Source organism: Marmota flaviventris, chromosome 1, assembly GCF_047511675.1.
Source record: "Marmota flaviventris isolate mMarFla1 chromosome 1, mMarFla1.hap1, whole genome shotgun sequence".
NCBI lineage: Eukaryota > Metazoa > Chordata > Mammalia > Rodentia > Sciuridae > Marmota > Marmota flaviventris.
The window spans coordinates 77,001,495-77,024,573 of NC_092498.1; the positions used below are offsets into that span (position 1 = coordinate 77,001,495).

The 23,079-nt window shown below is 37.3% G+C and overlaps 1 protein-coding gene across 1 annotated transcript in view; it reads left to right on the forward strand.

Annotated features, from left to right (window-relative positions):
- Window positions 1–10,302, forward strand: part of Bzw2 (basic leucine zipper and W2 domains 2) — a 56,249-nt gene extending 45,947 nt beyond the window's left edge. The window contains exons 9-12 of the mRNA XM_027932715.2: window positions 1,303–1,449; window positions 2,515–2,653; window positions 8,651–8,773; window positions 9,837–10,302. Of these exons, the coding sequence (XP_027788516.1) occupies window positions 1,303–1,449; window positions 2,515–2,653; window positions 8,651–8,773; window positions 9,837–9,865 (438 nt within the window). The 3' untranslated portion in view covers window positions 9,866–10,302. The remainder of the gene's footprint in view (window positions 1–1,302; window positions 1,450–2,514; window positions 2,654–8,650; window positions 8,774–9,836) is intronic.
- Window positions 10,303–23,079: the final 12,777 nt, after the last annotated feature.

Consider the following 23,079-nt stretch of genomic DNA (forward strand, 5'->3'; position numbering starts at 1 on the left):
GTTAAGCATTTGATTAGTGTTTGGAATCAATACATGATATTTTGTGCATCACTGGGTATGAATATGTATGGTTTATTTATTTAGTTAGTGGTGCCAGGGATTGAACCCAGGGCCTCACACATGGTAGGCAAATGCACTGTAGTCTAAACCCTAGGCTTTATATTTGAAGGAAAAAAAGACAAGTTGGACTAATTTCTTGTTTGATCTCATTCATAATGGCTGTGTATCTCTATAATGGAGAAGTTGAAGAGTTCTTCCTTTTCCCACTTACTCCCAAATCCCTACCACCCTCTACCATGCTGTAAGTCCTACAGAGCTCCTTATGTGATTGAGGGGTGGAAAATTTCAGATTGATACTCTCCAGCAGGTGGAGAGCTATTGGAAAATGAATATTATTAGCTCATGGCAGAAAGTCATAATTTTCCATGTAAGGGAAAAAAAAGTTAAAACAAAAAACACTGTAACACTTTTAGATGCAGGGATGTCTCCCTTTTTTGTGGGCTCCCCGCCCCCTCCCCCTCCCTAGGCAGCTTGGGGACTGGAATTACCTGGCCACTTTTGCTCTCGCTGTTCAACCCACTGATGCTATTTCTGCAATCTAGGATGGAAATAAAGAGAGTGCTATCTTTTCACTTAAAAAAAGAAAGAGAAGAAAAAGGTTGTACTAATTCTCACAAAGTATTATACTTGATGTGATATGATTTTTAATCACATCTAAAATCCTAATCTCAATTTGTGATTTTATTTCAAAAGGAAAAAGCATTCCCAATAAGTTTGATATACAATACATTGTTAGACCAACCTACAGTCCATACTGTCAGAGTTGAGAATAAACTTACATATTTATATATAATTCAAGGGGGGGATAGCCAGTTGAGTATGGCTGAACTGATGTGTACCAAATAAAGAAAATTGACTTTGCACTTCATGATTTATTAAAAAATTAATTTCACTGAGGTGGGGGCAGAGAGATCAGCAAAAGTATTAATAAGTTGTAGAGAATGGGCTTATGCAAACCCAAGACATCACCCATCAAGAGGCTTAACCCTGAGCGATAGGAGGCAAAAATTCACAGCCCCGTTGCCTTAGTCAAATCCCAAGAAAGTCAAAATTGGTTCAGATGCTGTGCTTTGGGAATTAATTATTGTTTTCCCTTCCTCTTGTAATCTGAGAATACATTCCATGAAAGAAAGAACTGGACAGAATATTTGTTACCTGTGTCAAACCTTTTCTGCCCAGGCAGTTAAGAGGGCAAATTTCCATCTGCCTGTTGCTTTCTGACCCTCTTTCCATGAAATGTAGGTGGTGCTTTATGTCAAAGAAGAAATGAAGAGGAATGATCTTCCAGAAACAGCAGTGATTGGACTTCTGTGGACCTGTATAATGAACGCAGTTGAATGGAACAAGAAGGAAGAACTTGTTGCAGAGCAAGCTCTTAAGCATCTGAAGGTAAAAATCTTAACAAGGAATTTATCTCAGCTTTGGACCAACTGAAACTCTTTAACAGTTTAACAAATGGGTTCTAAATGTGATTTTCCATAATCAGGCTAAACATATACTTCCTAATTTTTTCCTTTTCAAATATCCCACTACCTAAGATGTTTCAGATGTAAGAACATATAAAATATCTTAGCGTATGTTCTTATTAAAAATAATATCAGAAAAATTCATTAAGTCATTATATTCAGTGTTTTACATTAAAGAGAAATAGAATATCTAACTATTGGTTTTCTATCTGTTCAGTATGAAAAAAGAGATATCAATTTTTTTGTTTAAATAAAAAATGAATTGACATTAGAATTTGAAAGTATCTGAGTGGTCAAAAAAATACACAAAATATAGTTAAGTTGATTTTTGTGTATTTTTGAGCATAGTTACATAGATTTTTTGCTTTTGTTGACTTCTCCCTATCAAACTATATTAAAGCAAGTGAAAGGTTTAGATCCTGCCTTTAGGTATAGTTTTTACACTTGAGTTGGGAAGTCAGTGTCAGAATGTAAACTAGGTGGAATATAAGTCATAGAAGATGACTCTCCGTGTTCATGAGAACAGAGAAGTACACTGTGCAGCTCAGGGAAGCCTCTTTAGAGAAAAGCGTTGAGTAGGAACATTTGAGGTGAAGGAAATAGTAGGAACAAAGCCTTCCAGATGACCTGTGAAGGTTCTGGGATGTCTGGGAAGGAGAATCCCACTCTTCTTAAGGCAGAGCCACTGACACAATAAATAGTGTACAAGGGCGTAATTCATTTTCACAATACCTATGACACATAGTGGGCCCAGCAGTTATCTTTAATACAGGCAAAGTCTCACATTTGGTGTTTTCATGGATAGAGTGAGAGAAATCCAATAAGATACTGGGATAATAAAAGTTTTTGATTCGATATAAGACAAGGGTGGCAATTCCCCCAGTGAACGTTTTCTAAACAAACCTCCGGATTATTGTTATGATTCCAGCAATGCTGGCCCCATACTTCCCACACAAGTAACGAGTTCTACCCTCTGCTTCTGTCCTAGCAATACGCTCCCCTGCTGGCTGTGTTCAGCTCCCAAGGCCAGTCAGAGCTGATCCTCCTCCAGAAGGTTCAGGAATACTGCTACGACAACATCCACTTCATGAAAGCCTTCCAAAAGATTGTGGTCCTCTTTTACAAAGGTATCCATCCATGTTGTTCCACAACTGTGTTTCTGAATTTATTGAAGCCCTTCAAGGGCAGAGCAGGGGGGGAGGCACAGAAGATCACAGCTTCTGTTAGTGGGAGAACAGCAAAGATGCCAGTTTGTCAAAGTTTTAGTGAGAAAACCATATCATGTGGAGAGGAGGCACAGGCCATGTGGGCACTGCCTCAGGAACTGAGTCCTGATTAGGCTCCTGGGCACTTCTCACTGGTGGAAGATTCGAGAAGACAGGATGAACTGGCTGTTTCTTGGGGGTTGTGAAAGAATGTAATTATATAAGATAATTGAGACTGCTTTTGAATTGTAACAATTAGCTCTAATAACAATGATTATCAAAACGCTATATATATTATGTTCAGGCCTTTTTAGGTGCCATAAAGCTGACTTGAAAATTACTGAAATAATTAGGCTTTTCACTTGGCATTTTAGTTATCTGGCCCAGCCATTCTCCTATTTTCCAAGGAAATGAGTATTTTTAGATTTTCACAGTTAGTGTCTTTTCATTGTATTTGTAAGGATTAGGTTGCCTTGACAACTGGCACTAAAAATGAATGTTAAAAGTTTTAACTGATCTCAGTCTCTATACCTACAGCATATAAAAAACGATCCTTGACTATTCTGTGGCCTAGATTTGCATAGTTTTATGGGGGGGGGGGGGACTACCTAAGAGACACTTCAAACATCATAAGATTCTCATCAGAAGTTATTGCAGCTGGGCACAGTGGCGTGTGCCTGTAATCCCAGCGGCTCAGGAGGCTGAGACAGGAAGATCGCGAGTTCAAAACCAGCCTCAGCAAAAGTGAAAGTGAGGCACTAAACAACTCAGTGCGACCCTATCTCTAAATAAAATACAAAATAGGATTGGGGATGTGGCTCAGTGGTTGAGTGCCCCTGTTTAACCCTGATATACCCCAAAATTAAAAAAAAAAAAAAAAAAGAAGAAGTTATTGCAAACATAGATGGCTAATATCAGAAAAATCAAAATATAAAGTAATAACACTAAATATTTCCCTTTGATGTAGTCTTAAAATTGTCTATTTTGAATGATAACTTTGGAATCTGGTATATAGACATTTTACATTATTGCTTAGTAGCTATTCTTAAAATGTTAATTAAGCATTAACATTTACAATTAACATTAACTTTCACAATTGATTTTAATTGGCCTTTTATATTCTTCAAATGTACACATCTTGTTCACAAGTGTTTGAGTGATATTTTACTTTTGGAGACCACTAAGTTATTCAACAACAATTATATCAATAGGAGAACGTGATACCTGCTAATCTCTTTTCAGTTGGCCATAGTCAGGTCTTCTTGATTAGGGTTTACCAAATTACATATAAGATGACCCATCAGAACCAAACCTGCAGGTCATATTGCCAACTCACTTGTGATACCCAGCAGCCATGAATGAGAAGTGGGACACCTTTCTGCATTATGGTTCTTAATAACAGCTTCTGCCTGGGAACTCACTACTTTGAGTTATTTCTTCTTTTTTAGTCCTAAATGAAAAAGGGACGGTGACCCGATACTTAAAATAGCCCAGAACTAGGCATCAGGAAGGGAGGCATTAGCTCCTCCTTAGGACATTCATTAACCAAGTAATTGGCTTTTAAATAACCTTAGTTGGTAAGATCAATGGCCAGTCATTACATGTTTTTCTGAATATGGAATCCCTGAAGAATGAGTGTTACTGTTTTCTTTCCATATATATATATATATATACACACACACACACATAATTAGATATCTCACATGCACTTGTACTCTCTCCCATCTCTTTCTCTCTCTCTCGTCTCTCTTTTTTAAATATTTTTTTAGTTGTTGATGGACCTTTAATTTATTCATTTATTTATATGTGGTACTGAGAATTGAACCCAGTGCCTCAACATGCGAGGCAAGTACTCTACCACTGAGCCACCACCCCAGCTCTCTCATCTTTTTTAACCAGTTGTTTACTTTGATATCACTGTGTCTGACAAACCCTGTGTTGCAGGAGGCATGTATTTCACCTGTATCTGAGAATCTGCATGCCTTCCTTCTGTATTTTATATGCCTTTCAGGCAGGATGAACAGTGAGTTTTAAAGCGATCCTTTTCCAACTCCAGTGAGCATAGAGATACCTGGAGTGCTTGTTAAAGCAGATTCCCCAGGGGTTCTGGCTCAGTTTGTCCAGGGTTGAGTTCAAGATATTGCATTTTAACAAGGTTCCTACTTTAAGGAGCATTTTGTTTTAAAGCAAGTTTTCAAAAATGTCACAGAAGCCATTACTCCTTTTTCACTTTCTTTTCTCTCTCTCTCTCTCTCTCTGTCTCTCACACACACACACACACACATACTCCTTCCCCCAACATTTCCAGAACTTGAGGATAACAGAAATTTAGGGATATGATTAACAATGTCCCTATAACTAAATGTCGTCCAATGCCATTATAAAGATTTTTAAGATAGAAATAGTAGAATAAAAATGAATAAACTATAAATCATGCCTTTCAGCTATAAAAGAAACTGGTGATTAGTCATTTAACAAAGGTTTACTTTCTATATTAAAATCTAGAGTTTTATATTCCTAAGACAGTGGGAATAAATAGTAAATCCGCTGTTTTCAACCATCACATTATTCACTTTTAAAAATAATTTCTCCCTTCCTTTCTCCTGAAGGTAAATGCCACAGTCTCAGCATATCAGTCTATAAATACAATTGTCTTCTCAGGTACTATTATTATCTCTCTCATGGGTTTTCTTATTTGCAGAAATTTCTTAGGTTAAATTCTGTCCCTCATTGCAAACTTTTCTAAAAGGAGTGTCTTATTCTGGTTCTATTAAAAAAAAATGTAAGAAAGAAAAGGAAAGAATAGCCTTGTTAGCAGATATTCCCAGCATTAGAGGAAATTTTTGTGTTCCTGAGTGACATCATTAGTTTTAAAAATTCTGAATTTCTTAAGTTCTAAGCAATACAGTTTTAGACTAAACACCTAAATAGCTAGCATTTTTTAAAGCTTAACACTTTTTGAACCACTTTTATAATATGGTCTCTTTGATCATTATAAATACCCAAATTTTAAATTAGAACTCTACAAATTGAGAAATGATTAAATTTTCTCATCAACTTATTGTATCTGTCCATTATACATGTATTAAATATACACTAAATTTCTGATCTTATGTTAAATGCTACAGTAGCTGCCTACTATCTGAATTTCAGGATATAGAAGAAAACAGAATTGCAGTCCCCATGTCAATTGCTAAAACAAGCCTCTCACAGAGGGTGTCAATAATGGTAGGAAGACAGAGAAGGGAACCTAACTTAGGGTTGAAGCTCATTTGGAGAAGGAGAAGAGAAAGCACCCAAGGGGTACAAATAATTGCTGCAGACATAATGAGGAAGATGGCCAGATGGAAGGAAAAAATATATATTCTAATCTGAGGGAACTCAGTGCAATTGTAGAACGTCTCCTTTTGTACTATGCTTTCACTAATGTTGTATGTTGCTGGTAGACACATTTGGGAAAATCTCAATAAAAACTTAATGGGTGGGGCTGAGGATATAGCTCAGTTGGTAGAATGCTTGCCTCACGTGCACAAGGCCCTGGGTTCAATCCCCAGCACCAAAAAAAAAACCAACTTAATGGTTTCCCAATTCTAATTAGCCCCACCTCTCCCCACTTTTCCTTGTTAGGAAAAAAAAAAATTGCTTCTCTTCATTCCTCAACGACTTATTTTTAGATTAGATTTTTCACTAAATAGATGTTAAGTTTGTTCCTAAACTTTTTAATGTTCCGGCTTTGCCTCATAAGTTGTGCTGTGTGCTGCTTTGGTCTCTTTGTTATTAATTCCCTGGTACTAGAAATTTGTTCTTCCAGCAAGTATTTATTACTAAATTGGGTCTTAATATCTAAGAACTCAACTTGCCCTGCTTATCTGATTGTATGGGAACAGTGCATTTCATAGGCTTTACTTATCATTTTCTGTTCTTCTCATACTGTCACTGACAAGCATTTTAGTAAATGCATGGCCTCTTTCAGCCTCTGTGGGGCAATAAAACACAGGAATGCTCTCTCAACCTTCAGAAAGAAACCCCAGACAAAAGCTATCACTAAGCAGCAGACTAAGTCAGCTTTCCAAATGTTCTTTTTACACCCCCAATTCACTAAGGTATGGAGAGAAAATAGAATCTCCCTTCACATTTTTGTCACATCTTTTAATTCTATTTTGTGTGTGTGTTTTATAACATTAATAATAATAGCTTAAAACTGCATATTGTGGTTTATAAACTCAAAAATATGCTCAAAATTATCTTCCTGGCAGGGCTGCATAAATCACAAGCATCCTAAAGATAGTTCACCAATTATATAAAAGGGGCTTTACAATCCCTAATTAGTGTGCTTGAAAAATCTCTGCAAGGCAGTCCTCCACAGTCACTGTCACTTCCTGAAGCCAGGGCTGCCTGCTCCTCACCTGTGAAAACTGGCCTTTGATGTCTACTGGAAATTTCTGTCATCCTTCTGAGTAGATAATGGAGAGCAGCAAATGTAAACAGCTGAAAGACTGGAAGATAAGAGTCATTCTCTAGGACCTCTGAGTATAGCTCTTGGGGTTCCAGCCTTATGAATGAATAAATCCAGACTTCCTTTACCCAATGTGTGGTGCATTTAATGATAAAAGTAAACCGAAAAACCTGTTTTCTAAGACCGATTCGTGTCCATTTGTAGTCAATTTAGTCTCCAGTTCAATTCACGAGCCTCTTTCAAGAGCCAATTTCTTTTTACAAGGAAGGAAGAAAATAACCCTTACTGTTTTTTTCTTATGAAACGGTTAGTTTTGTTTTAAATAATATTGAATCATTTTCATAAAGCAGAATTATATTTTACTTGCAATGTGTCATTATAATAATTTGTCAACATTGCATGAATTTACAAGCATTTGTAATGGATTTGGTGCTAGTGGGGACAGAAATAAATGCTTATTATATATTTTCTATCTCATTTCTTATTCAGATCCCAAACGACAATCCATCAGAACCCTGGCAGACCATTAGGCTGTTATTTCCGTATTTGCCTTTTTTTTTTTAACATTAAATAATCTCAATGGTAACTTGAGAGTATGATGGTACATGGTAGAATTTAAAGTTTTAGTAATAGGTGCTTAACACTTGTTGTTTAAAACCTGTAGGAAATTTATCTACTGTGTTTCTGTTTTTCTTGTAACGCAGTACAAGGATAATATTACTTGTATGATTTAGGATAATGTGCTGAATGAAAGTAAATGAGTGATTTAGTGATGGCCTAAGTGTAGCACTTTGGGTTATAAATGTCTTGATCCCACTGCATACCCAAGAAGGTCATCTTTATGTCCAATTATTAGCATCATTATTGCACCCTATCTACTTTTTTTCCCCCCTTTGCCAATTTCCCCTAGAAAATAAAATCCCCTTAAACGAATAATCATTTGAGGTTGCTCTTTAATCAAGGTATCTTTGAACCTGGCAGGACACAGAGTATTCTAAAATGCTGGAACTGCTGATTCATTTGCAAAATTACATAATAACCCTACTTCCTACCAGCAAACCAATGCTGTAGATTTCCACATGCCATTACCCAGCTATATGCTTGTGTTATATCATGCCTGATAAGATGCCATCATCATCAATAAAGAAATTACTAGACTAACTGTTAGGATGTGGCACTGTGCTACTTGGAAATGAGCTTAGATCTTCTGGTAAGTTTCAGATTGGATTTCTTTTAAAATGGAGCTTTTATTCTTAAGAGATCACTTTGTACTAAGGTATAGCATCTGAAGTTCTTTTGAAATATGATAGTCAATCTGAGGATGTGGATCCAGGAGTAAAGCACTTGCCTACCATGGATAAGGCCCTGGCTTTAATCCCCAACAGCACAAAAATAAGTTTAAAAATGAAAATAAAATGTGACATTCATGTAGTAACTTTAAAATCTTTGATTTGAAATTGCAGCTGATGTTCTCAGTGAAGAAGCAATACTGAAGTGGTATAAAGAAGCACACGTTGCCAAAGGCAAAAGTGTTTTTCTTGACCAGATGAAGAAATTTGTTGAGTGGTTACAAAATGCAGAAGAAGGTATGATTTCTTTCGTTTAACAACTTTGAGAGTCATGAGGCAAATAGTTTATCATTTAAATTATATACCTCTTCCACTGCTCCCCCCAGCATTTGCTTTCTTAGACTAAAATTCTTATTCTTTTCTTTTTAATTTTCTTTTCTTTTTGAAATAGAGTCTTACTCTATGTTGCCCAGGCTGGCCTTGAGCCCCTAAGCTCAACTGATCCTCCCACACCAGCCTCCCGAGTACTGGGATTACAGGTATACACCTCTGCACCTGGCCCAAAGTTTTTGATGTATCTCCCATGTCAAACATTTTGCCTATATCTTAGTGCTCCTTCCTATATCTAGATGGTACAAAGTTGAAAAAAAAAAAAAGAAAGAAAAGAAACTAATTATCTATCCTGATAGGAGACAATAAGGAAGAAATAATCAGCAGATATAAAAGAAAACAAATATATTTGGCTTTATCACATATTATAGAGCTATGTGGATTTTTATAGCACCTTTACCAGTTAACCAATATTTAAAATGTGAACACAAGGTAAAAGATAATAATGGATAAGAATAAATCTAAGTAAGGTAAAAAGTTGGCCGGGTTTGGTGGTGCATGCCAGTAATCCCAGCGGCTCAGGAGGCTGAGGCAAGAGGATCACAAGTTCAAAGCCAGCCTTAGCAATGGTGAGGCACTAAGCAACTCAATGAGACCTTGTCTCTAAATTAAAAAAAAAAATACAAAATAGGGATGGGGATGTGGCTCCATGGTCAAGTGCCCATGGGTTCAATCCCCAATACGGAAAAAAAAAAAAAAAAGAATAAAAAAGTTATGAATGAAAGAGTCTATATTCTTCAGTAATACATATGAGCAGGTTGCATTTTTCAGAAAGGCAACATTTCCCTTGAAGGCAAAAAGGAGTAAGAGTTTGCTATCAGCCCCCATAGATATCTGTTTTACCTAGTAACGGTAAACGGACCTGGGTCCATGACAAGGTTGGAGGGATGGTGATTAGGAATTTTTTCATGATCTTATTTAAAGGAACCTGGCCAGAAATACCTGACTTTTCTCTTGTCTTCTCTCCTAGAATCTGAATCAGAAGGTGAAGAAAATTAAAGGCCCCAGATGAGCACAATACCTAGGATTATGACACACACTTTTTGATTGAGAACCTGATGCATTTGGGAAGAGAAACTTGGCTTCAGTTTTCACAAAGGAAAAAAAAAAAAAAATAGGATAGGCTTCCCTTGTGCAAAGGGGAAATGGTTTCTGTTCTTGTTTTGTTTTAATGGAGCCCTGAGGCATTGCTAGGACACTTGGGACTCTACCTCTCACTCACTGTCTGCTAACTTAAAGCCATTCAACCAGGAGTCCAGTAGGAATCTGAAACTCAATACTCGGCAGACTCCTCTTTTTTAGCTGTATTTTTCAGGTACTGTGTGGTGAACGCCCCACTGGTGTCTATTACAGGGCCACTTTGGTAGTTGTGTATCTGCTCGTGTATGTGATTTGACAAACCAGTTTTTTAAAATAAATGGCTTTTTAAAAATCTGCGCTTATATTCTCAGAGCTTTCATTTCTTTACACGACTTCTCACACAAGTGAATTTCTGCTGTTTTGTCCATGGTATTGAATAATTGCATTTCTTACCATCCATAAAAACTGATGTGTGCCTTTTATCATCGTTAAGTAATATGTTCCAGTTAACTCCATAGTGAAATAGAAATGAGCCTAAAATATATTGTTATATTGGCAATAACACTATGAAGTTCTTAATAATTATTATTAAACATGTAAAATATAGTTCCATACTTCTCATGTTTTCCTCAGTTCTATTTCTTCCCTATTTAAAGGGGAACTAACAGCCAGGCGCACACCTGTAATCCCAGTGGCTCAGGAGGCGGAGGCAGGAGGATCGCAAGTTCAAAGCCAGTCTCATCAATTTAGTGAGACACTAAGCAACTCAATGAGACCCTGTCTCTAATAAAATACAAAATAGGGCCAAGGATGTGGCTCAGTGGTCGAGTGTCCCTGAGTTCAATCCCTGGTACCCCCCCAAAAAAATAAATAAAGGGGAACTAACAGATGTATAGGCATATTGATGTTTGTTTATGTTTATTTATAAGTGGGTGATTTAATTCTCAAAATTATCCTGTTCTCAATAATAATATGAAACATCTGATCATTTGGGAAAGCTTACAGTTTTATTACATAAGTCTTTCTTACTCATCAAAAACCTAAGATATATGACCCAGTCCCAGTGGTGCATGCCTGTAATCCCAGCTGCTCCAGAGGTTGAGGCAGGAAGATGGAGAGTTTAAAGCCATCCTCAGCAACTTAGCAAGGTTCCAAAACAGCTCAATGAGACCCTGTCTCTAAATAAAATATAAAAAGGCCTGGGGATGTGTCTCAGTGGTTAAGCACTACTGGGTTCAATCCTTGGTACAAAAAACAACGACAAAAACAAAACTCTTTAAGATACTGCCCTAATGTTGTTAAGGCAATAGTAGTCTCCAAGAAGGCAAACATTTTATATAAAAAAGAATCAAAACAAAAAGGAGATGTTGATAACTCCAAGATAAGAATATGAAAATTTTTATTGTTAGCTCATCATCCTGTAGCAAAAGATGCTTCCTAGTTTTCTATTTGTCTTCAGGAAGAAAAAACATTTTCCCTATGACCTGACCACACACCTAAATCATCTATGTGTGAAATGTTATTTTTATTACACAAAAAAATGTGACAGGACAACTTTGGCCAGAATGACTGGCAGTCACAGAATAAAGAGTTCTATGGTACCCTAAGGTGCTTAGCATACCTCTGGATGCACATTTATATTCTTTCCTAAAATTGACCTACTAGATAACATCCCTCTTTCATATGCAAATTTTTCCTTCCCAGTCTCCCACTTCACAATGGCCCAACTTCTGTTTAATAAAAGAAACTTAAACTCACTTATCCCATTATGGTTCACTGCCCTGGGGATCAAAAGCACAGGGTACTAAACAAAGGGACAACTCTGGAATGTATTGTTCTTAAAGAAAATCTCCACTCTTATGTTCTTATGTTCCTATGACAAGTCTCCATTACCTATCTTTCCATCTAAAACTTGGAGTTATGAAATTAAATGGTATTCCCATTACAGAGTGTGTTAGTGTGCCTTTTTGGATTGAAAAAGTAAAAATTTTTAATTAAAAAATAAAATTGGCCAACTAATTTGACAAATGTCTATTACCAGTCAGGATACTCAACAGGTGTGCTTCAAAAATTCAGTCTGCTTCTCAAATATGCTGACAAATATATTTGAAGATTTTGGAAGTTATGTGCAAGTTATTTCTGTGTTGACTGTGTGAGTTTTATTGTATATGTTTTACACTTAGTTGTATATAGGGGAACATGAGAAAGTGTGAAGGCCCCTGCTTTCCAGCACATTTGACTTTGCACCATTATTTCTATGGTAACCAAGCTGAGGCCCAGGACTGTACAGGTGTCCAAAGGCTTAGAGGCAGCAAACGATGGAACTGGAAGCCCCATATTTAGACACCCACACCTATGGTCTATTTTAATAACGTCTACACTTAAAGCAAATGTGTTTTTAAAACTAACAATTTTGGACTCAAGATGTGGCTCAGTGGTCATGTGCCCCTGGGTTCAATTCCCAGTACCAAAAAAAAAAAAAAAAAGAAAAATCATGCCACAGGTGTACTAAATACAATGATGACTGTTTATTGTGTTAGTAATAAAACTGGTAAATTAGAACATCTGAGAAAGGGACCAATTAGCTTATGATGAATCCTTATCAGAGACTGAGGTAGGCTCAAAGATGTTCATAATGTATCATCAAGGAAAAAATGAACAATTTTTTTAAGAAAGGAAAAATGTAACTTAACCAAAAGAATATTTTCTCTGCTAAAAACTAGGTAAGGTGTAGTTCAGTGGTAAAGTGTGTGCTTAGTGCATGAGCCCCTGGGTTTGATCCCCAGGGTCAAGGGGAAGAAAAAGAACTATGTGTATATATAATATACCTTATAGGTACATAGAAAAAGCATTTAATTTAATAATTATTGTGAATAATTGTTTTTCTTAACTATGTTTCAGGCACCGGTAGGAAGGAAAAGATGATTTTTTTCTACACATTTATTTGTATTTCTTTAAAAAAGATCATCCAATATCTTCATAATTTTAAAAATCCTTATATATTTAAAACATTAAAGAGCTTTTAGAAGAAACAACATTGAACAGTATTCACCCATAGAGAAGACCATTTATAATATTCTTATATTTGTAAAAAGATGGTTTTGCTTCATTCTTTAAAAATTCAAGTCCTTTTTATATCAGGTTGTTTGTTGGGGGCGGAGGTCTGTTTGTTTGTTTGTTTGTTGTACTAAGGATTATACTCCAAGGGCATTTAATCACTCAGCTACATCTACATCCCTTTTTAAACTTTATTTGTTGAGACAGGGTATCACTAAATTGTTTAGGGCCTCACTAAGTTGCTGAGGCTGGCCTCAAACTTTTGATTCTCATGCCTTAGCCTCTCTAGTAGCTGGAATTGCAGGAATGTACCAGTACATCAAGCTCTATACCAGTTTTCTACCCTGTTATTTAATAGTATTCTGTAACATTTTACCATATCAACACAGTAACTATTCTTCAAAAACATGGTTTTTAAATGTAAATAATTGTTCTTGGTATAGATGAGGCATAATTTTATTATTCTGTTCTGTAATATGGTATTTTATAACATTACTTTTAAAAAATGCCATTTAAAATATTCTTTACATAAATTATTCATTCATGGTTATTAAAACGAATGGAATTTGGGTCAAAAGATTTAAATATAACATGATCCCATTCTCTGAATTTTCATTTGTACATTTGAATGCATTTAATTTCCATTTGGTGCATATTTTGAAATGATTATTTCAGTGAGAAATGGAAAAAAAAAAATTGCCAGGCATGGTGGCACAAGCCTATAATTCCAGTGAGGCAGAGGATCTCAAGTTTGAGGTCAGCCTACACAACTTAGCAAGATCCTCAGCAACTTGGTAAGACAGTGTTTCAAAATACAAAATAAAGAGAACTGGGGGTGTAGCTCAGTGATAAAGCATCACTGGGTTCAATCCCTAAGATCCCCCTCAAAAAAAGAAATGAAAAATTAATTTGTTATTACAACCTCTAAAAATAGGAAATTATGGAACTTTCTGAATTCAGCAGTTATCAAATTATAAAATTTTGGAGAGGCAGATGAAAGTAAAAATCTTTTATCTTCAAGCCAAGAAACCAACAATCATAAAACACATCAGGTCCCACCTGGTCCCAGGATCGATGGTTTGAGCCAATGTGTGTCTCATTACTACTTACTAACACACCTCCCAGCCCAGGCTCCTCAGTGATCTGACCTCACCTTCTCTGAGCTAATGGCAATTATTTCCTTTGCTGTCTGTACTTTAGAAAAATGGTGGACTTCAAGGTCTCTCCTGGTAGATACCCCTGCACTGCTATGGCTCCTACTTGTGGAACAGATGCTTGCAAAATATTTTTTTTCCCATGAAAAACAAGTTTTAGAGCTGGTCTTCACATATTTAAAAATTTCTACACCTAGATTTTATGTGGTTTTTACCTAGTATTAATACAATACATGTAGAAAGATACATCTACACCTTGAATGGAAACAGAACACACCTATTTGATCAGCAAATGAAGAAATCGAACGGAACTCCCTCCTGCCTCCTGCCAATCCTAGTCTCCACCCTCAAGGAAAATTCTGACCACATAGATTCCTTCTGCCTGTGTTTGAAATGGATGCAGTATTATTTTGTTAATACCTTCTTTCACTCAACTTTGTTTTGCTTTCTGTGGTTCTCTGTGCTTAGTTACTTTCTGGTAATGATTAAGCAAACACGGTTGATCTACCAACAATAATGTCTAGCTCTTTCAGCAAGAACACATGAGTCATGAAAGCATTGTTTTTAATGAACCAGAGGGTTGCCCTGTTCTCTTCTGGCACAGAGCATAACTCCTAAGCACGTTTCTGTTCTTCGGAGATAATTTGGGATCACAGGCTTTTCCTCTACTAGTCAGTACAAAAAGAAAATGATCTTGGCTTTCTCTGAAAGAGTAGTCACATTTTAATGAGGCAAGATAGATTTTAAAAAGAAATCATAGATCACTGTAGCTTCAGTTTGTATGTCTTACCACATTTGACCTTTGCTGCTAAGTACAGGAGAGATGGATTTAAGAACTAGTTGATTTGAGCTTGGAACCACCAGTGTGCCCTTTAATTTGCTGTTTAAGTAATTAGCAAATCACTTAACACTCGTATTTATTTCACTTAATTATACAATGAGGATCTGGACAAGATTAGTCCTTAAACTCAGACCGTGAACTATAGAGAAAAGTATGCAAAACTATTTCCATTAGATTCTTAGACCAGTGACCTAACAAAGGTTAAAATTGTTGTGCCCCACCCCAGGGTCTGTCCAGCAGGGTCTAAGGATGTGCATTGCTAACAAGTTCCCCGGGCAGTGCTGATTCCTCTGTATCAGGACCACACTTTGAAAACTGCTGGGACAAGTGGTTACTAAGGTCTATTTTTGTGCTGTCTTTCTAAAGTACATCATGTCCTCAGCCAAAAAAGATGGATTGTAGTTTGCTCAACTCTGTGTTTTTGATTGCCATTTAGCACAACACGTAGCCTGCAGGAAGTTGGTGTTCAGTGAATGTTTGAATGAATAAATGAGCAAATGTGCATTAAGAATTCCTTCTTGAAGGCTTGATGAGAAATTTATCCTTACGTGCTTCTATACCTTCTTTGTAAAGTTCAACACTGGACCACATTCTGCTTCTTGGTGAGTGCTTGGATTAGTGCACTAAATAGAAATGCAACATTATTGATTGTGTCATTCTCTGAAACAGAGCCAATAAAATGTGTTTCCATAATTTATTTATAAAATTGTCTTCACACTTTAGGGGGTTGTGTAACCTGACTCCATAATAACCCAGCCAACACATTTGCGGGTATTAACCACAAAATATTGGCCAGCTGAGTTCTTCGGCCTAACTTCTTCTACACCCTAGAGCAGATCTAAGATGGTAAAATATCATTGGGCTAGGTCACCAATTCCCAAACTTTAATGTGCATCCCATCACCAGGAGGGCTTGGTAATTATAGATGGCTGACAATAGTTCCAGGAGCTCTGACTCAGGACCCCTGGACAGTGGTGGGTCCTGAGGATCTGCTTTTCTAACAAGTTCCCAGGTGGTGCTACTGCGCTCATCCAGTGACTTCAGATTAAGAACTACTGGGCTGGATGATTCCTAACCCCAGTAAAAGGCTGTTTGAAGCAAGCCCACCCCATGAAAGGCCATAGAATGAAGGCTTGGGTTAGGCCAGCTCAAAAGCTATTGAATTTCCATAATTTCTAACTTTACTCTAATTCCTGTCTTCTCTGAAACCCTAAAATAGTTTCAAGAAGCATGGAAGGGTTGGAAATGCCTTGGCTTGAAAAGCCTGAACTTCCTACAACAGACTAAATCTTTGAATAAATCTAGACCTTATCTCAGCATTCTCCTTCCCCTTTACCAGGAAAGCCAGTAACTTTGTACTTGCAGTCCCCAGACCAGCGTCATCATCTTCCACCCCGGAGCTTGCTGGAATTGCACACTGTTAGCATCCACCCCAGACCTGCTAAATCAGAAGGGGAGGGGTCCTCTATTTAGACCTTCTGGTGGCTCTGATACATGCTCAGCTTGAAAAACAACTAACCTAACCTTCAGGTGCCGACCCACCTTGGAACACATCTCCCAAGAGACCTAAGGGTAGCAGACAATTAAAACAGATGCAGGACCAGGCATTGGCACAACATAAGAGATTAGTGAGATGGAAGATTTAATTTTGTTTTTAAAGGCTGATTAAAGATTGAAACATTAGAGAGGCAGAGAGACTAGAAAACATCTCTGGAGGCAGGGTAACAGCGTCCTTCGGCAGCTTTTACCTGATGTAAGAGGATGCATGTCAGCACCCTGTAGCCATATGACTCAGATGGAGCCATGGAAATGCCTGGCAGCTGACATAAACTCAATCCCAAATATGTGGGAACTGGCTCTTCTCAACTTTTCTGTTTCCTTATTGAGCAAAGAAATAAAAATAGGGGCTGGGGTTGTGGCCCAGTGGTAGAGCACTTACTTGCCTAGCATGTGTGAGGCACTGAGTTCGATTCTCAGCACCACATATAAATAAGTAAAATAAAGCTCCATCAACAACTAATTTTAAAAAAATTTTTTTAAAAGAAAGAAAAATATACTCGGTTTTCTCCCCTTCTTTCCAGTAGGCTCAACAACAAGCACAAGAGCACATCTTGCAATACCAAAAGGCAGCTCTTGTAAATACAATGGAATCTAGGAAATGATTATTTATAATACACCTCAAAATAAACTGATGGATAATAGAGAGTATCCCAAGGGAAACAGAGGAGTAAAAAATGAATGGATTTTATGTATAATTGCATATAGGAATCTACATAGCAAAACACAACTTAATGAACTTGCAACAAAAGATTGAAAAATTCTGAGGCAGCACTAATGCACTGCAACGCATGAAATATTTGATCATTTATCTCTTTGGCCCAACTTCAAAGTTTTCCCATGGATTTTAGAAAACCTATTCATTTTGCCCATATGGCCTCTAGTTTTTTATTCTAATCAAAACATGTTTCACATCATAGCACGTACATGCTAAATGACTTCTGAACATTACGAGCAGGGGCAATGGCCCGTGGATGATTTACAAGCACTTTGTTTAATTTCCAGATATTTGCTTTTTTCTAGTGTATTATAGTCACTGCTTTCTAGTTGAATTCCATTATGGTCAGAAAACACACACGGTATGATTTCAGTGCTTTTAAATTTACTGAGACTTGTTTTATAGCCCAGCATATGGTCTGTCTTGGTGAATGTACCATGTGCACTTCAAAACAATGTGTATTCTGCAGTTGTTGGGTGGGGTGTTCTATAAATATCAATGAGCTCTTGGTAGTTGATAGCTTTGTTCAGAGATTCTGCATCCTTAATGTTTTTTTTTTTATTTGCATAGTTATATCAGTGACTGAAAAGGGGGTATTAAAATCTCTGGCTGTGATTATAAATATACATTTCTCTGTTTAAATTAACCAATTTTGTTTCATGTATCTGGAAGCACTATCATTAGACATATGAAAACTTATGTCTTTCAAATGATTGGCTGGATTTTCATTATGAAATATCTCTCTGTCTCCGGTAATAATCTTTATTCTGAATTCTACTTTATCTGACATTAGCATAGCACTCTACCCTTTTAGGCATATTGTTTGTATGACATATCTTTTTTATCCATTTACTTTCAACTTATATCTGTGTCTTTGTACTTAAAATATGGCTCTGGTACACAGTACATTATAGACTCTTGCTTTTAAAAAAAAGAAAAAAAAAATCCATGAAATTGGAAATGTAGTTTAGTGGTGGAGCACTTCACTTGCCCTGGGTTTGAATCCCAGTACTGGAAAAAAAAAATCTATTCAGATAATTTTTGCCTTTTAAATGTTATGTTTGGATTATTATTATTATTATTATTATTATTATTATTATTATTATTACAGGGATGATTAAACCCAAGGGTGCTTAACCAACTGAGCCAATATTTTTTTTTTTTTAAATTTTGAGACAGAGTCTCACTAGATTGCTCACAATCTTGCCAAATTGCTGGGGCTGGCTTCAAACCTGCGATCCTCCTGCTTCAGCCTCCCCAGTCACTAGGATTACAAGTGTGCACTCTGCCTGGCTTGGTCTATTATCCATGTAGTTGGATTTAAGTCTACAATTTTATAGTTTATTTTCCCCACTGCTGTCTTTTATTCCTCTGTCCCTCCTTTCCTGACTTCATTTGGAATTCATCAAATATTTTTTAAAATTCTGTTTTAATTTGTCTATTGTCCATTAGTTATATCTCCTACTTTTTCAGTTATCTTTGAGTGAATCTTAGGATTTATAATACCTTAAGTTTTCATTCTAGGTAGAGTTGCTATTGTAATAAACTATCTAACACATAAATGCCTTGTGATTGTATACTTCCATTTTCTCTCTCCCCAATCTTTTATATAGTAGTTGTCATATGTATTAAATCTAAAAACATAGATTTCAGAATATAATGTTGTTAATTTTTGTTTTAGACAATTCTGTGTATTTTTATGGGGGATGCTGGGGATTGAACCCAATTCCTTGCACATCCTAAGCACATACTCTACTGCTGCGCTATGTCCCCTCCCCCAGTTCTGTGCATATTTTAAATAATTTGAGAAACATCTGTGCTAAGTTTTAAGCATGTCTCCCCACAAAGTTCAGGTTTGGGAAACTTAATCCTCAAATTCTTTGGTTAATGGTATTTCTAAGTTGGGCTCTTGGGATGTATTTAAGGAAGGATGAAGTCATCCAGGAACTTGGAATGGCATTATAGCTTCATAAGAAGAGGAAGAGAACTGAGCTGGCACATTAGCTGTGTTTCACCATGTGATGCCTCCACCACATTATGTTGCAGCAAGAAGGCCCTTGCCAGATGCTAAGCAGATGCCATTGCCATGCTCTTAGAATTCCCAGCCTCCAAAACCATGACTCTAATAAACCTCTATTCTTTATAAATAACTTAATCTCAGATATTCAATTATAGCAACAGAAAACAGACTCTTTTACCTATTTATCATTTCTGGTGCTCCACTTCATAAATAATCAGAGGTTCCATCTGATATAATTTCTTTCTTCTAAAACAAAACCCTATTTTTAGAATTTCTAGTAGTATAGATCTGTAGGCAAATTTTTTTTTTTTTTTTTTGGTGCTAGGGATTGAACCCATGGCCCTGTGCATGTGAGGCAAGCACTCTACCAGCTGAGCTACATCCCCAGCCCTTCATTCTTACTTTGATATGACTTTGGTTCCTTCTTTTAAAAAGTCAGAAAATTCAGGGCTGGGGATGTAGGTAGGGCACTTACCTGGCATGTGAGAGGCCCTGGGTTCAATCCCCAGCACCATCCAAGGGGAAAAAATGGCGGGGGTGGAGGGATGTTTCAACTTAATGACCTACGTCTATAAGTCTACACTTCCATAAACAAGACCTAGACTTGGAGATACTCTGAAATTGCCTCTTGACCTCCTTGAACCCTGTTGATATGTTTTCAGGGGACTCTAAAAAATAGTAGAATGATTTAAAGATTTGCTAATTCTACAAATCATACTTTTTAAATGCTCAATGAAATTTGCAGAAGTTAATAATAAGGTCTTTCCCACTCTATGGTTTAAAATAATCATGTGGTTGTGATCCAACTTGGCAGCAGGCACGGAGGTATCAAGTCTCTGACCTCTTCAGCTGCGCGGGCATAGGGAGTCTTAAATCGTCTAAATGCCGTTTGCTCAAGATCACTAGGCATTGCTGAGCTAACGTGGATCTGGGGCGAATAGCCTGCTCCTATCAGAACACACACCGAGCCCAGAGCGGCCGAATTCAGGCTCCCGTTCGCCTGCGTCTCCCAGACAAACTGCTCTGGCTCAGTGCTAAAGAACCCGCGGAAACTGCTTCTCAGTCCGGGTCCTGCGGAATACTGTGGAGGTAAATACCAACCGAGCCTTCATAGGCAATGGCAACAGGATTGAGACGGGGCTTGAGAGGGCCAGTCAGGACCCACCTGTTGCTTTGGTCACCCGGCAAAGGGAACGAAATGGTGCCATTCGCATGGGATACCAACATGGCAGAGAACTGAAGTCACCAGAAAGCGGCGGAGGAGATAACATCATTGATACCAGCGGTGACAGGTGTGTAATCCCCTAGTCCCCCCCTCCACACAGCGGGGAAACCTCAAGGGCCCCTCCCAGCTCTCCCGTGAGCGCGATAATCAGACCGAGGGATTCAGGAGTGGCACGGGACCCATGGCGCGGGACCCCCCTGGCTACCGCTCCCACCAGCGCAGCCAACTGAGGTCTCTTGCACCAGCTCCCGGGGGTGTGGCTACCGGAGGGCAAGCAAAATACGCCTAGGGCTCTCAGCCCCAAGCTCCACAACCTTAGGGGCTGAGGGATTGGCAAGCAGGGAGAGTGTGCCCAGTTGTTCAAGAAGATAGGGCTCCCGTGAGCAACAGACCTGGCGCGTAACCAGTATTCTTTTTAAATTTTTTTAAAATATTTTTTGTATTTTTTTATTTTCACTTTTTTTGAGTATTTTTTAAAAATTTTTTCTTTTTTTATTTTCTATTTTTTTCTTTTGTCTTTTCATTTCTTTTCAATTTCCTTATTCCCCTTTCCTTGAATTCTATCTGTTTACTCTCATTCTCTTTAGTGACTTCTTCCCTTCCCTTCTAATACCTTTCCTCCCAAGCAATACAACGCTGTTTATGTGTAATTTACTAAATATGTATAGGTCAATGTTCCGGGATGTTATATAGTGCTACCAAGACCTTAACTTCCCCCAAATACTCCAGACCATTCTCCTGTTAATATCCCTTGTCAGTAGAGCAAACTTCCAAGGTTGCCAAGAGATACCAACCTCAATACCATCACATCATTCGACCTAAATATAAGTCCCAAGACCAAACCGCAGACTGCTATATGCCATCAGAATCCGTACACAGTTTAGGAAACGAATGAATCTACACTAAAGTGCAACAAAACTCATCATCTCTAGTCATAGTCTCCCATCACAAAAGAGAGATCCCAGAGACATACAAAAACAAATAAATTTATAGGAGTAAACAGTAACTTAGCAGTCAAACAGAGCAAGAAGTAACATAAGCAGCAAGAAAAAGCAAGGAAGAAAAGGAGTACAAACAATGCAGGACAGCATAAATATACAGGAGGACCTAGAGGCATCAGAAAAATGGCCAAATAAAGAACTCAAAGAATACCTTAGACAGATGGAATGGAATCTTAAAGAGGATATGAGACAGCAAATTCAAACAATGAAAGAACTCATCGAAAATGAAATACACAAGCAAATAAAAGAAGCAAATAAGCATCTTTATCAGGAGATAGAGATTATAAAAAAATCAAACAATAATTTTAGAAATGAAGAAAAGTATAACCCAAATTAAAAACTCAAATGAGAGTATCACCAACAGAGTGGAGCAAGTAGAAGCCAGAACGTCAGATAATGAAGACAAAATATATCATCTTGAAAAGAGTCTAGCCAACTCAGGAAGGCTGGTAAAAAATCACAAGTAAAACATCCAAGAGATATGGGATAACATAAAAAAACCAAACTTAAGAGTCATCGGGATAGAGGAAGTCATAGAGGTTCAAACCAAGGGAATGAACAACCTGTTGAATGAAATAATTATAGAAAACTTTCCAGACATAAAAAAGGAAATGGAGGTACAAATTGTAGATGCATACAGGACACCGAGCATACAAAATCACAGTAGACCAATGCAAAGACACATTGTTATGAAGATATCCAATATACAGAACAAAGAGAAAATATTAAAAGCTACAAGAGAAAGGAGGCAGATTACATTCAGGGGTAAACCAATAAGGTTAACAACAAATTTTTCATCACAGACACTGAAAGCGAGAAGATCCTGGAGCAACATATTTCAAACTCTGAAAGACAATGGATGCCAACCAAGAATTTTGTACCCAGCAAAATTAAGCTTCAGGTACGACACCGAAATAAAAATCTTTCATGATAAACAAAAGTTAAAAGAATTTGCAGCCAGAAAACCAGCATTGCAAAGCATCTTGAGCAAAACACTACACGAGGAAGAAATGAAAAACAATAACCAAAACCAACAGTGGGAAGTACCTCAGTAAGCCAGAGAGCGGGGAGAAAGCTAATCATGGAGAAACAAACCAAATTAAAAAAAAAAAAAAGATAAATAATCAAACATGGCTGGAAGTACAAATCATATATCAATAGTAACTCTAAATGTAAATGGCTTAAACTCACCAATAAAGCGACATAGGCTGGTAACATGGATTAAAAGAACAAATCCAACAATATGCTGCCTCCAGGAGACACATTTGATTGGAAAAGACATACACAGGCTGAAGGTGAAAGGTTGGGAAAAAACATACCATGCACACGGTCCTCATAAGCAAGCAGGGGTGGCCATCCTCATATCGAATAAAATCGACTTCAAGATTAAGTTAATCAAAAGGGATAAGGAAGGACATTATATACTGTTAAAAGGAACCGTTCACTAACAAGACATAACAATTATCAATATTTATGACCAAATAATGGTGCTGCGACATTCATAAAACAAACTCTCCTCAAGTTCAAGAATCAAATAGACCACAACACAATAATTATGGG